Source organism: Geotrypetes seraphini, chromosome 4 (genome assembly GCF_902459505.1).
Source record: "Geotrypetes seraphini chromosome 4, aGeoSer1.1, whole genome shotgun sequence".
Taxonomy (NCBI): domain Eukaryota; kingdom Metazoa; phylum Chordata; class Amphibia; order Gymnophiona; family Dermophiidae; genus Geotrypetes; species Geotrypetes seraphini.
Window position 1 is genome coordinate 105,057,769 of NC_047087.1, and position 15,193 is coordinate 105,072,961.

The window sequence follows — 15,193 nt, forward strand, 5'->3', positions numbered from 1 at the left end:
ATTATTTCCCCAGATCATAAAGAGAACACAGACCTCACAGCAATCTTATCTGGTTCTGAAAGGACACTGCAGTTCATTCTAGATTTACTCCCAGCCCAGTTTTGTCACTTGTAAGCATGATTTTGAACTGCTAAAAATATAAACCATTGAATTATCAGGCTAGCTGATACAGAGGGCTCCTTTTATCAAGCCGCGCTAGCGGGGTTAACGCACGCGACTTTTCATCACACGCTAACCCCTGCGCTGGCTACAAACTACCGCCAGCTCAAGAGGAGGCGGTAGTGGCTAGTGCGGCCGGTGGTTTAACACGCGCTATTACGTGCGTTAAACCGCTAGCGCGGCTTGATAAAAGGAGCCCAGAGATTTTCTGAACAAACACACAAGATCAAAAATAATTGTTTTTGTGAGCAAAAAGATGCATGAGAGCTGCTCACTCACCCATTTGTTACCAGGACTCCAGTCGGTAGTGAGTCTCTGTTTAAAGCTTCCAATGACCAGCGGTACAGGTTCTGGGATGACTTCTTATTTGTTAAATCATGGACTAATATAATGCCTATAATTCAACATACAAACAGCATCATTAGTATGTTTAGTATTTATGAATTTATATATTTTTAAACTGGAAGAGAGCAATTCAAAAAGAAACTGTACAAAACCTCTTCAGTACTTGAGTAAATTTTTCCCAACCCTACCCCCATTTTAAGGTCATGGATCTGATATACCACAGCAATCACTCTGGCCCCCTACCCCTTTCTACCTTCTAGATTAGAACAGACAGACAATAAACGTCCCTCAAGTCATGAACCACCATAACACTTTCCCACCCTCCTAAATCCTGAGTATGTGAAAACCACTCCTTCCTTTCACTATCCACCACCCTTTCTCCTGGCAAACTGACAGAAAGAGGCCACTTCTCGGCCGGCCCCCTTTACCTTATTCAAACTTTTAAATTTGAGATAGAAATCCTTTAAATGTTTCTTGAGAATCTGCCCTTTCCTGCTTATCCCTTTCTAACTGTCCACTCGCATCACAAAGTACCTCAACTTAAAAAACTGACAGAAAAGGAACCCTTCTTCCCCTTTTCTTGGAATTGTAAACGAGCTCCTTTTTAATTTTCCATTTCTAAGGGAACCAACTGTACCTCCTGAACAGAGCTACATTAGCTTTGTTTTTAATGAGATAAGCTATAACCTTCTTCCTTTCAATGGGATATTCAGCTGCCCCACACTGAGAAACATAATTTTAAAGTGCCATTTCCCTTTTTATATCACTGTCCCCCAACTCAGATGTGCACTCTCCTTCCTTTAGCTCAACCGATTCCATCCTCTCTCCTCCTCCTCCACACATCCATCCATTCCAGCCCCCCCAAATATTCCCCTCTCTCCAACCTCGTAACCATAACATATTTTCTTTCTTTTACAGATATAACCTCAATGAGCTTTGGATCATACATCACCACCCCTCTAACACTCCATGAAGCAATCCCTTATCTCCTGTTCCCTATAATTAACATTCACTCACATCTTTCTCCATTCATCCCTCACTTCATCTCCAGCCCAAAATTCCCCTCCCCCCCCATGTAACCACAGACCAGACATAGGCTTCAACTAAAGTCTTCACTTGGTTGGATCTGTCAAGGCAGCACCACTTGTATCAGAGCCCGGTTTATCTCTCTAACAGCCATGCTGTCTCTCACACTATTCACCTTCTCCTTGCCCAACACACCAAGCCGGCCATCCTCCATATGGCCTGTCTGCCCAGATCTCCCTGCTGTGGGTGTTTCAGTCTCTACCCCTGTTACTGCTGGCTCTGATGGTTCTTGCAGCACTTCTGCTACCTTGGACCCAGGCTTCTCACTTAGTTCTGATGGTCCTGCATTCTGGATTCTTGCTCCCATAGTGAGCTGCTCATTTTTTCCCTTCTCTGCACTTGCTCACCAGCTTTTCAACTTCTGGGGAATGAGGAATTTTGCATTAATGAATACTTTAGGTGGGCTACATACCATATGCTAGCCCACTCCCAGCCTTTAGCAGCATATCCCTGTATTTAAAGAGGGCTTTCCTCTTCCATATGGTTTAAGTGCTTAAATCAGGAACAATAGAGATTTTCCAGTTTTTACTAGTGACCATCCAAAGTTTCCTCACCTCTCTTATAATATGCTCCTTCCTCTCATACTAGAGGAGGTGAACTATAATTGTACATGGTCTCTTGCTTGGGTCTGGTTGGTCCCTCTATGAACTCAATTTTGTAGGATGGAGCTACCGGTCAATCAGAAAGCAAGACAAATAGGACATCCAGAGATGTCTGAACTCGCTAAACATAAAAAGTACTACATCAGAAATGATTCCACCATGCCTCCTGAAACACTTTTTTTCAATCTTTGGCCCTGACATCCTAAATCTGGTCTGTACAAGTCTAACTTCAAGAACATTACTCAAAACATGGAAAGAGGCAATCATTCACCCAATAATCAAAGACTACAAAATTAGTGTACAAGAAGTTTCAAATTACCGGCCCATAGCGAACATCCCTTTCTTGGCAAAGCTTGCCGAGAAAATTGTCTTTCGTCAAATCTCAGACTTCACCGAGAAAACCAAAGTTTTACACTCAAATCAAACTGGATTCCGTCAACACCACTCTACAGAACTTTCACTTATTGGTTTAACCACAAAAATACTTTATCATCTTGATCACCACCAGTCAGTGCTGCTTATCTCCTTAGAGCTCTCTTCAGCATTTGACATGATAGATCACAAGCTCCTTCTGTTGGTCTTAGGGAAATCGGTACCCCAGATCAGGTTATGGACTGGTTTTCATCCTTCTTTACGGACCTCCAAGGTAGTCTTTAATGCAGGGTTCAATTTTATCTCCTCTACTTTTCAATATCTTCTTGGCCCCTCTATTAACATTAGGCCAATCTATTGGTTTCACGATGTTCACTTACGCGGACGATGTCCAACTAATTCATTCAATAGACCTAAATAACCCAAACAAGGTAATAATCATACATCAAAAATTTGAAAAAATTAAATCTTGGCTCGATTCTAATATGCTGTCCTTGAACATCGAAAAGTCCAAATTAATGATTTTTCCCATCAAAGATGGACTGTCCTTAAAGACTCCTCTCAAATTCAAATCTCTATCCATCAATGTCATATCTTCATTAAAATTGCTAGGAGTCACCTTCAACAGCAAATTCAATTATCACCTTCATATCAGTACAGTGTTCCAGCGCTGTTTTTGTTGGCTGTGAATGATTAGATCTCTCTCTCCTCTCTGAACATCCTGATCCACTCTCTTGTGATCTCCTGCATAGTCTACTGCAATGCCCTCTACAAAGGCATAACAAAAAAAGAAATAAGAAAACTCTAGATAGTACAGAATACTGCAGTAAAAATTATATTTAATGCAAAAAAATACAACCATGTTACTCCCCTCTTACACAAGGCACACCGGTTACCGGTAGAACATTGAATTTTATAAGCAATTCTTTTATTAACATTTAAAACCTGACAAAATAACCAGCCAGAATTCATTGATAGACTTCTTATTCCATATAATCCCTATAAGACTCTTCGATCTTCGGCTCAGAATCTTCTTTCTATCCCGTCATTAAACTACATAAACACAATGAGGTTGACCATCTTTACAGTGACTGCTCCCTCTCTATGGAATTTTATCTCAGCTTATTTACACGAAGAATCAATTATTAGTCAATTCAAGACAAAGCTGAAAACATTTTTATTTCTTGATGCCTTTGAGATCTAACTGCTCTTATAAGGGCGAACCAATATGATTTTACCTTCATTAACCCTTCCTACTGTTTTTTCCCTGATTCGTTCCCTTTTACTTTGAATATTGTGGTTCTCGCCTTCTTACCCTCTGTTCCTATTTGTCAAGATTTTAATGTCTTTGAATGTAGTAGTCATCCCTAGAGATACCTTGTAATTTTAAGTTTGTATTTTAGCCAATGTATGTTTTTATGATTTTGTACACCGCTTAGAAGTCTGATTAGGCGGTATAAAAAATTTTAAATAAACTTGAAACTTGCATAAAACCTACATACATCTGAGATCTCTGCTCCTTCAAGAACTCTGAAGATTCTGATGTTCAATCGTCAATCACAAGTTTCCTGGTGCTTTACTTTCTCTTCATGCCACCTCCTTCTGCAATTGAGCCAACACCTCTTTTCATGTTCTGATTGTCCTCTACCTCTGTGAGATGAGTAGATGAGTACATACTCCCTAAAAACACTCTAGTACCCTAGTTACAATTTCATTTATGAGTCACTTACCTTCTTAAATGAGGCCTTGAGGTTGACAACCTTGCCATCTTCCTCCTCTATTTCAACCTCATGTTCTGGTACCTCTGTTATTTAAAATTTTAAGCCAGGTTGTCTGCACATGCAATTCCATTTGGGCCTTCTCAGCATGAAGATCTTTTATTGTTTTGCCTGGCTTTTCCCACTAACAACTTCAGCATATCCCCAGAAAGACTTTAAACATTCAGGGGATTCTAAAATTCACTTCTTCCCCAGATTTATAATCAGGCATGAGCAGACCTTTACACAGACTTATCGACCTATATCTGCATTGGAACCAGAAGCCTCTATCCTTGGCATTTTTGAAACCATATGTACTTTTCTAGAAACTCCATGAGAGGAATATCACATATCCTGAAAAGCAACTAAAAGATTAGAGACTGAAAGACTAGGTTCTTACCTGGATAATCTTCTGTTAATCTACTATGGATTCCATATGTGTGGTGCTCAATCCCTTCCCGTGAACTGGACTTGCAGAAATGGGAATACTTACAGCTTTGAGCACCTTCCATATGGAAGTGGAGCCCAGTGCACCCTCCCGTTAAGCCCAAAGCAATCGATCTCCACTGGAACATATGATCAGAAAAGCAACCATAGAGAACTTGCTGTGTGCAATTGGCACTAAAATTAAGGTAGCCAGAGGTTAAGGAATACACTTACTCATACTGGATTTCTTGGCATTTAGCCATTTGGTTGACAGAAAAACGCTAGGCCTGGAAGACATAAAGATCCGAGCAAGAAAAGCAGGCCATACTAAATAGACAGACGGCAGGCTGTACAGAATCCGTAGTAGATTAACAGAAAGAAGATTATCCAGGTAAGAACCTAATCTAGTATTGTTTTTCTGTTGTTTGCATTACCGTAGACTCTGTTTATAGTTATCTTTTATATATATTTGTTAATTTTTATGTAAACCGCTTAGACTCTAAAATAGGAGGTATCAAATTGAAATATACTTGAAACGTAATCTTTCATTCTGTTACATCTACTCTGGATTCCGTATGTGTGATGACATTGCAAAGCATTGACTGACATCTAGGGAGGGACAGAAGAGCCTGCCCATAAGATCAAGGACCAAAAAGCAGCGTCCTCCAAAACTGTCACATCCACTCTGTAAATTTTGGGAAAAGTATGCAGAGTAGACCAAGTAGCTCAACAAATCTCTGTGGGAGGCACTGCCCGAGACTCTGCCCAGGAAGAGGCGACACTTCTGGATGAGTGTACCCTAAGAGAGACCAACGGTTGTTTACCGCAGGCAATGTATACCAAAGACATGGCCATGCGATTCTATCGAGCAATAGAGTTCTTAGATGACAGCTTGCCTAGCTGGAAGTGACTGGTAAGCAAACTCAAACAGATGGTCAGAAAGACAAAAGTTGTTTATGCTTTCCAAATATTAGAGCAAAGCCCTGGAGACATCCAGCTTCCTCAAAACACTAACCTGTTTGTAAGACCCCCTTGTATTGAAAAGAAGGCAGATGAACCTCCTGGTTGATGTGAAAATCTGACACCACTTTTGGAAGAAAGGAGGGCACAGCACGGAGTGATGCCTTCATCTGTGATTCTGAGGAAAGGTTCTCTGCAGGAAAGCGCCTGCAGCTCTGAGATACGACATGCCAAAACAATCACCACTAGAAACACAGTCTTAACTGTGAGGTCCAAAAGGGAAGCATCTTTAAGGGGCTCATATGGAGCTTTAGTGAGACCCTTCAAAGCAATGTTAAGGTTCCAGGTTGGAAAAGAATGCCACAGAGAAGGCATCAACCAGAGAGCTCCCCAAAGGAATCTTGTCACATCAGGATTAGCCGTCAATGAAGACTTGGGATCTTGTGTCAGGATGCAAGATAGACCGGCCACCTGCACCTTAAGGGAAGCCACAACCAGGCCTTTTTCCAGCCCAGCCTGAAGAAAAGCCAAATGACTAGCATGGAAACTTGAAGCAGCTCCACCTGATCAAAGGCCGACAGAGTTGAAGCAGCGTGGCAATAACCTTGCCAAGAGCCATGCTTTAAGACCAAAGCACTGTGGATTCTCCTTGGGGACTGGCCCCTGACTGAAAAAACATAAGAACTGCCATACTGGAACAGACCAGAGGTTCATCAAGTCCAATATCCTGTTTCCAACAATGACCAACCCAGGACCCAAGTACCTAGCTGAATCCCAAGTAGTAAAACAGATTTTATGCTGCTTATCCTAGGAATAAGCAGTGGATTTCCCCAAGCTATCTCAATAATGGCCCATGGACTTCTCTTTTAGCAAATTATCCAAACCTTTTTTAAACCCTGCTAAGCTAACTGATTTCACCACATTCTCTGGCAACAAATTCCAGAGTTTAATTACATGTGTGAAGAAATATTTTCTCTGGTTTGTTTTAAATCTACTACTTAGTAGCTTTATTGCATGCCCCCTGCTGCTTTATTGCCCCCTTAGTAGCTTTATTGCATGCCCCATGCTGCTTTTTGGACAGAGCTACTTTTCCATGCCACTCATTATTTTAGAGACCTCTATCATATCTCCCTGAACCATCTCTTCTCAAAGCTTAAGAGACCTAGCCGCTTTAGCCTTTCCTCATAGGGAAGTTGTCCCATCCTTCTATCATTTTCATTGCCCTTCTCTGTACCTTTTCTAATTCCACTATATTGTTTTTGAGATATGGCGATCAGAATTGCACACAGTATTCAAGGTGCGGCCATACCACGGAGTGATACAAAGGTATTAAAACATTTTCATCTTTGCTTTCCATTCCTTTCCTGATAATTCCTAACATTCTATTTGCTTCCTTAGCCGCCACCACACATCGAGCTGAGGGTTTTAACGTATCCTCAACAATGACACCTAGATCCTTTTCCTGGGCAGTGACACCTAACATAAAACCTTGCGTCAGATAGCTATAGTTTGGGTTCCTCTTTCCCACATCCATCACTTTGCTCATAATAAACATCACCTGTCACTTTAATGCCCAGTCTCACAAGGTCCTCTTGCAATTTTTCATAATCCTCTTGTGATTTAACAACTTTGAGCAACTTTGTGTCATCAGTAAATTTAATTATCTCACTAGTTATTCCCATCTCTAGATCATTGATAAATATTTTAAAAAAGCAGTGGTCCAAGCACAGACCCCTGGGAACCCCAGTATTTATCAATCAAAAATTATATAGGATGCAGAGAGATCAATCTAGAATCTCACAAAAATACCTCTCTGTTACACTCTTAAATACTTTAAAGGAAGAAAAGTATTAAACTTAGCTTAGGCAGGAATTTCATCATCAAAATAATTTTCCCTGCCTAAGCTAAGGGCTCCTTTTATCAAGCCACGCTAGCGGTTTAACGTGTGTAATACCGCGCGCTAAACTGCCGGCCGTGCTAGCTGCTAACGCCTCCCTTGAGCAGGCGGTAGTTTTTAGGCCAGCGCGGGGGTTAGCACGTGATGAAAAGTCATGCGTGCTAACCCCGCTAGCGCGGCTTGATAAAAGGAGCCCTAAGTATAATACTTTATTTTTTTGACTATTTAGTTGCAATAGAATTTGTGAATTGCTAGGCAGGAGGGGGAAAGGGGCCGATGAGGTTATTTCCCTATCCAGTGCGGCTGTTGAATTAACTTACTGACAGCGCATGGGGGATCTGAGGCCCCTCCTCTTATAAAGCATTCTTCAAGGATTTAAGATTGGCTGAGATAAGTCTAATGGAAGAGCACTTATCACTGTTTTTTTTCCTTTAAAGTATTTCAGAGTGTAACAGAGAGGTATTTTTGTGAGAACCCCAGTATTTAACCTTCTCCATTGAGAATATTGACCATTTAAACCTACTCACTGTTTTCTGTCTTTCAACCAGTTCTTAATCCATAATAGGACAAAACCTCCTATCCCATGACTTTTTAATTTCCTCAGAAGTCTTTCATGAAGTACTCTATCAAATGCCTTTTGAAAATCCAAATACACAATATCAACCAGCTCACCTTTATCCATATGCTCATTCACCTCTTCAAGGAAATGCAGTAGATTGGTGAGGCAAGATAGCAATGTTACTTACCGTAACAGTTGTTATCCAGGGACAGCAGGCAGCTATTCTCACTAGTGGGTGATGTCATCCGACAGAGCCCCGACACGGACATCTTGAAAGCATGTCTTGCTTGAAGAAACTTAGAAGTTTCGAGATGCCCGCACCGCGCATGCGCCAGTGCCTTCCCGCCCGATGTACCGGGCGTGTCTCCTCAGTTCAGGTAGCTAGCCTGAGAAGCCAACCCAGGGGAGGTGGGTGGGACGTGAGAATAGCTGCCTGCTGTCCCTGGATAACAACTGTTACGGTAAGTAACATTGCTTTATCCCAGGACAAGCAGGCAGGTATTCTCACTAGTGGGTGACCTCCAAGCTAACCCCAATGGGATGGTGGGAGAGTTGGCAATTTCAAGAGAATAAATTTTGTAACACTGTTTGGCCAAACTGTCCATCCCGTCTGGAAAAGGTGTCCAGACAATAATGAGAGGTGAATGTATGAACCGAGGACCAAGTGGCAGCCTTACAAATCTCCTCAATCGGTGTCGATCTGAGGAAGGCTACAGAGGCTGCCATTGCTCTGACCTTATGGGCTGTGACCTTACAGGGAAGGGATAATCCAGCCTGGGCATAGCAGGAAGAGATACAAGCCGCCATCCAGTTAGAGATGGTGCGCTTCGATACAGGTCGTCCCAACTTGTTTGGATCAAAGGAGACGAAAAGTTGAGGAGCAGTTCTGTGAGGCTTTGTGCGATCCAAGTAGAAAGCTAAAGCACGTTTACAGTCCAGAGTGTGCAAAGCAGCTTCCCCAGGATGAGAATGAGGCTTTGGAAAGAACACTGGAAGCACGATGGATTGGTTGATGTGAAATTCAGAGACCACTTTAGGCAGGAATTTCGGATGAGTACGAAGAACCACCTTGTCATGATGGAATACAGTGAACGGTGGATCCGCCACTAGGGCCTGAAGCTCACTGACGCGGCGAGCAGATGTGAGGGCCACCAGAAAAACCACCTTCCAGGTGAGATACTTAAGTGGAGCCTTGTTGAGAGGTTCAAACGGAGGCTTCATGAGATGAGACAGGACAACGTTGAGATCCCAAACCACAGGAGGAGGTTTGATAGGAGGGTTGACATGAAAAAGACCTTTCATAAATCTGGAAACCACAGGATGAGCAGACAAAGGTTTCCCCTGTAGAGGCTGATGAAAAGCCGCAATAGCACTCAGGTGGACTCGTATGGAGGTAGACTTGAGACCAGATTGAGATAGGTGTAAAAGGTAGTCCAATACAGAAGAAAGGGAAGCTCGCTGAGGTTCCGTGGCATTGGAAATACACCAGGAGGAGAATCTAGTCCATTTTTGGGAGTAGCATTGTCGAGTAGCAGGCTTCCTGGAAGCCTCCAAGACCTCCCTCACTGCTTGAGAAAACTGGTGAGGAGTTATGTTGAAAGGAACCAAGCTGTCGTGGAGGGACTGCAGATTGGGATGAAGAAGTGAACCTTGATGTTGAGTGAGAAGTGAAGGAAACACTGGAAGAAGTATGGGCTCCCTGCTGCTGAGTTGAAGTAGAAGGGAAAACCAAGGTTGTCTGGGCCACCGAGGAGCAATTAGAATCATGGTGGCATGGTCTGATCTCAACTTGACCAGAGTCTTCTGAATGAGAGGAAAAGGAGGAAACGCATATAGGAAGCGATTCCCCCAATCCAGCAGAAAAGCGTCTGCCTCGAGGCGGAGAGGAGTGTAGATCCTGGAGCAAAACTGAGGCAGCTTGAAGTTGTGGGGGGCTGCAAAGAGGTCTATCTGAGGTGTCCCCCACTGTGCAAATATCTGATGAAGGGGTTTGGAATTGAGCGTCCATTCGTGAGGTTGGAGAAGACGGCTCAATTTGTCTGCCAAGACATTGTCCTTCCCCTGAATATAGACAGCCCTGAGGAAGGTGTTGTGGCGGACCGCCCAATCCCAGACTCGAAGAGCTTCCTGGCAAAGGGAGGCCGAGCCCGTGCCCCCTTGCTTGTTTACATAATACATGGCGACCTGATTGTCGGTGCGAATGAGGACCACCATGTCGTGAAGCAGATGTTGAAAAGCCTGAAGAGCATTGAAGATGGCTCTGAGCTCCAGAAGATTGATTTGATGGAGTCGTTCCGCACTGGTCCAGAACCCCTGAGTGCGAAGACCATCCAGATGAGCTCCCCATGCATAGTTCGATGAATCGGTCGTGAGAACCTTCTGGTGGGGAGGAGAATGAAACAGCAAACCTCTGGATAGATTCGAAGAGGTCATCCACCAAAGAAGAGACTGCCGTAGAGCAGGAGTGACTACAATGTGGCGGGACAACGGGTCGGACACCTGAGTCCACTGAGATGCCAAGGTCCATTGAGGAATTCTGAGATGTAGTCTGGCAAAAGGCGTCACATGAACTGTGGATGCCATGTGACCCAAGAGGACCATCATGTGTCTCGCTGAGATGGACGGGCGAGAAGACACCGACTGGCAGAGTAGAAGAAGAGCATCCATGCGCTGAGGAGGAAGGAACGCTCGAAGTTGGATGGTATCCAGGACCGCCCCGATGAAGGGGAGAGTCTGGGTGGGCTGAAGATGTGACTTGGGAAAGTTGATCTCGAAGCCCAAGTTCTGCAGAAAACAAATCGTGGTCAAGGTCGCCGAAATGACCTCTGGGGCCGACGGGGCCTTGATGAGCCAGTCGTCGAGGTATGGAAACACCTGAAGACCCATGTTCCGGAGTGCAGCGGCCACCACCACCAGACACTTCGTGAAGACTCTGGGCGAAGAGGAAAGGCCAAATGGAAGCACTCGATACTGCAGATGTAGATGTCCCACCCGAAATCTGAGGAACTTGCGGGAGGCCGGATGAATCGGGATGTGAGTGTAGGCCTCCTTGAGGTCCAGAGAGCATAACCAATCGTTCTGCTCGAGGAGGGGATAGAGAGAGGCAAGGGTCAGCATACGGAACCGCTCCTTGACCAAAAACTTGTTGAGGACTCGAAGGTCCAAAATGGGCCGCAGATCGCCCGTCTTCTTCGGAACTAGGAAATACCTGGAGTAAAACCCTTGGTTTTGCTGATCTAACGGGACCGGCTCGACGGCCCGAAGCCGAAGCAAAGCCTGGGCCTCCTGGAGAAGAAGAGCGGTCTGCGTTAAGTTTGAAGGATACTCTCTTGGAGGGTGGTCCGGGGGGACCCGTTGGAAATGAAGAGAGTATCCCTCTCTTACGATGGTAAGGACCCAAAGGTCTGTGGTGATCGCCTCCCATCGATGACAAAAATGATGGAGACGACCCCCTATGGGAAAAACAGTGGAAGACAGAACGTCGGTTATGCTCCCTGGAAGAGAGTCAAAAAGGCTGAGTAGCCTTGGGTGAAACCGGCATCTGAGGCTTCTGCTGAGTCTTTTGCGGAGGCTGTCTCTTCGCAGGCTGTCTCGCAGGAGGAGTCTGCCTCAGTTGATAACGCCGCTGGTAAATTTGAGGCGGTCTGGAAGGACGAGACTGCTGAGGCTTCGGTTTAGGACGTAGAATAGACTGAAAAGACTTTTCATGGTCCGACAGCTTTTTAGTAACAGTTTCGATGGACTCATCAAATAGATCCGCTCCTGCACAAGGTACATTTGCAAGTCTGTCTTGGAGGTTCGGATCCATATCGATGGTTCGAAGCCATGCCAGACGACGCATGGCAACCGAACATGCCGCCGCTCGAGCCGAGAGCTCAAAGGCATCGTAGGAGGATTGCATCAGTTGAAGGCGTAATTGGGACAGGGTCGCCACCACCTCTTCAAACTGGAAACGAGCCTGAGCATCGATGAAAGGAGTGAACTTGCGGAGCACCGGCAAGAAAAAATCCAAGTATGAAGAAAAGAAAAAGTTGTAGTTGAGCACTCGAGTCGCCATCATCGAGTTCTGATAGATACGTCTACCAAACTTATCCATCGTTCTCCCCTCTCTGCCCGGAGGAACGGAAGCATAGACTTGGGAGGGATGAGAACGTTTGAGAGAGGACTCGACTAGAAGGGACTGATGAGAAAGTTGAGCTCCCTCAAACCCCTTGTGGTGAACGATGCGGTATCGAGCATCCAGTTTACTGGGGACTGCAGGTAAGGAATATGGTGTTTCAAAACAGCGCATGAAAGTCTGGTCCAGCAGTTTGTGTAGAGGAAGCCGAAGAGTCTCCGCCGGAGGGTGAGGTAAATGCATGGTGTCCAAATACTCTTTAGAATATTTTGACCCAGTGTCCAAAGTCACATCCAAGTCATCCGCCATTTGTCGGAGAAAGGATGAGAAAGACAGTTGGTCCGCCAAGGCCGGCCGACGAGACGGGCTAGAAGACGTGGAAGCCTCCGGGTCCAGGGAGAGCTGAGATCGGCAGGGAGAATAGGAGGTAGATGGTTCCTCATACTCCGGCCCTTCCGGCTGGGACAAATCCGACGAGGAGTATCCCAAACGCTGCATCTTCTTCTGCGGGGACACCTCCAAATGACGTGAGGAGTGCCGAGAAGAGTGTCGAGATCGATGCTCCTCCCGGTGACGGGACGGAGAACGAGATCTTCTATGCATCGAGTGGTCCTTTGAAGCCTCAAAGGAATGGATAGGGCTTGATGCAGTGGACCGCAGAGGTGGTCTGGTATGGAGTGCGGAAGAACTCCTCCTGCGATGCAGTATGCCCAGGACTACGATTATCAGGAGCCGCCCTAGCACCCTGGTGGCGTGGAGGTGTGATGGGCTCCAAAGGTGGCATCTCAGGAAGGGAAGCCCTCCTGGAGGATTCCGCCGCCCTCCGCCGATCCCCCTCGTCGAGTAGAGAGATTGAGCGACGAGGAGGAGGGGGAGGGGGCGGACCGCCCTCTGAAACCGGGGTCGGAAGCTCACCGTGAATGTTGGCAATAAGCCGGGGTCCCATAGTGCGCATAAGCTCGACAAACTGAGCTTCTAGCAGGGATCGAAGCGAAGCCGATATGGAGGGATCCGCACCGAAAGGGGGTCCTCCAGTATGGTCTTCGCGTTCTTTAGTGGCCAAGTGCTTCTGCTTGCTAGCTTTAGGCACTTTGATGACCACCGGAGGAACAGTGGAAGGCGGTACCTGAACCGAGGAGACGGAAGCAGGCGCCGATGCCGAACACGACGCTGAAGCCGGTGTGAACGATGCGGGCTTCACGATGCTCGATGCAGGAGTCGTCGATGCAGGTTTCGAACGGACCGGCGAAACCTCAACAGCTGCAGTAGTAGAGATGTCCTTGGCAGTCTCCATCTTGAACATCGACTCCCAGAGCAAGCAGCGCCGCTTAAACGAGCGCGCAGTGAGCGTGGAACAAGGCCGGCACGATTTCGGAACGTGTTCCGGACCAAGACACTGAAGGCAGCGTCGGTGTGGGTCCGTCAGCGAAATCGCACGCTGGCACTTGCTGCACTTTTTAAAACCGGTGATTGGTCGGGACATAGGCCGGAAAATCGACGCTGCAAGGTCGAAGCCGCTAGGCCGCAGCCACGAGGCCGGCCCGGCCGAACCGCCGGAAGAAATAATTTTAAGTTGTTTTTTTTTTTTTTTTTAAATAAAGTAAAATTGAAATTAAATCAAAGAAAGAAACAGAAACGCGGGTAATTAGAAGGCAAAAAACTGAATTTCAGTCAGCGCAGAATGAAGTACAAACTTCTCAGCTCCGCGGAAAGAAAAGAACTGAGGAGACACGCCCGGTACATCGGGCGGGAAGGCACTGGCGCATGCGCGGTGCGGGCATCTCGAAACTTCTAAGTTTCTTCAAGCAAGACATGCTTTCAAGATGTCCGTGTCGGGGCTCTGTCGGATGACATCACCCACTAGTGAGAATACCTGCCTGCTTGTCCTGGGATAATTCCCTTGACTAAATCCATGTTGCCTTTCTCTAATTAATCCGTGCTTATTTATATGTTCTGTCATTTTGTTCTTTATAATAGTCTCTACCATTTTGCCCGGCACCAACATCAGACTTGCCGGTCTATAATTTCCCGGATCACCTCTGGAACCCTTTCTAAGTGGCAGCCTGAGATCTTCATCCTGCTGAAGATGTACCAGGTCTGCATACCAAGGCCAATCTGGAGCCACCAGGATCACAAAGCCTGAATGAGATGCAATCTGGCACCTAGACCACCATGGGCCAAGGAGGGAAATGTCTAACCCCGAGCTGCCCAGTTTTGCTCTCCGACTGAAGAAGCGCTTGGTCTTCGTGTTCTTGGCCGAAGCCATTTAGATTGAATGCCCTTTGGGAGAGTGACCACTCCCTGGTGTCCAGGAACTGTCGATGAAGAAAGTCAGTCTAAATATTTTCCATCCCGGCCACATGGGCAGCAGAGTCTGGAGGTGGGCTTCCATCCATTGGAAGAGCAACTGAGCTTCCAGCCACAAGGGGGCTGTGGCATTGTCAGAGAACACTCTTACAGCCTTTCCATTAAAATGTCTTCTAGAGCCTTCAGGGTTAGACGAATGGCTTGGAATTCCAGACAATTTATGACTACTTCTTTTGATGGGGAGTCCACTAGCCTTGAACTGAGCAGTTGCTGCAATAACCTCCCCAGTCAAAGAGGCTGGTATCAGTCATGAGAGTCAGTCTGAGATCCAGGGAAGCACGTCCTTTGATAAGGACGTATCATGAGCCACCAGTGTAGGTTGACCCTCACAGCCCTTTTCCAAGGGAGCTGCATCTGAAGAGGATTTCTCTGCAGAGATCCTATAGAGGTCGCATATGAGCTCTGGTCCAGCGGACAACCTCAAGTGTGGCTGCCATAGAGCCCAGCATTCAAAGGTAATGCCAAGCAGCTGGTATTACCTTTGAGCATTTCCAAGATAGACAGAATTTGTCTCCTGAGCTTCTGTTTGTGTGGCTCAGGAAGAAA

The 15,193-nt window shown here is 45.9% G+C and overlaps 1 protein-coding gene across 2 annotated transcripts in view; it reads right to left on the minus strand.

The window, feature by feature from the left end:
* The window catches only part of RABL3 (RAB, member of RAS oncogene family like 3), a 52,139-nt gene that overhangs the window by 27,024 nt on the left and 9,922 nt on the right, over positions 1-15,193 (minus strand). For both annotated transcript variants that reach the window (XM_033941386.1, XM_033941385.1), the window contains exon 5: positions 439-553. In XM_033941386.1, the coding sequence (XP_033797277.1) occupies positions 439-553 (115 nt within the window). The remainder of the gene's footprint in view (positions 1-438; positions 554-15,193) is intronic.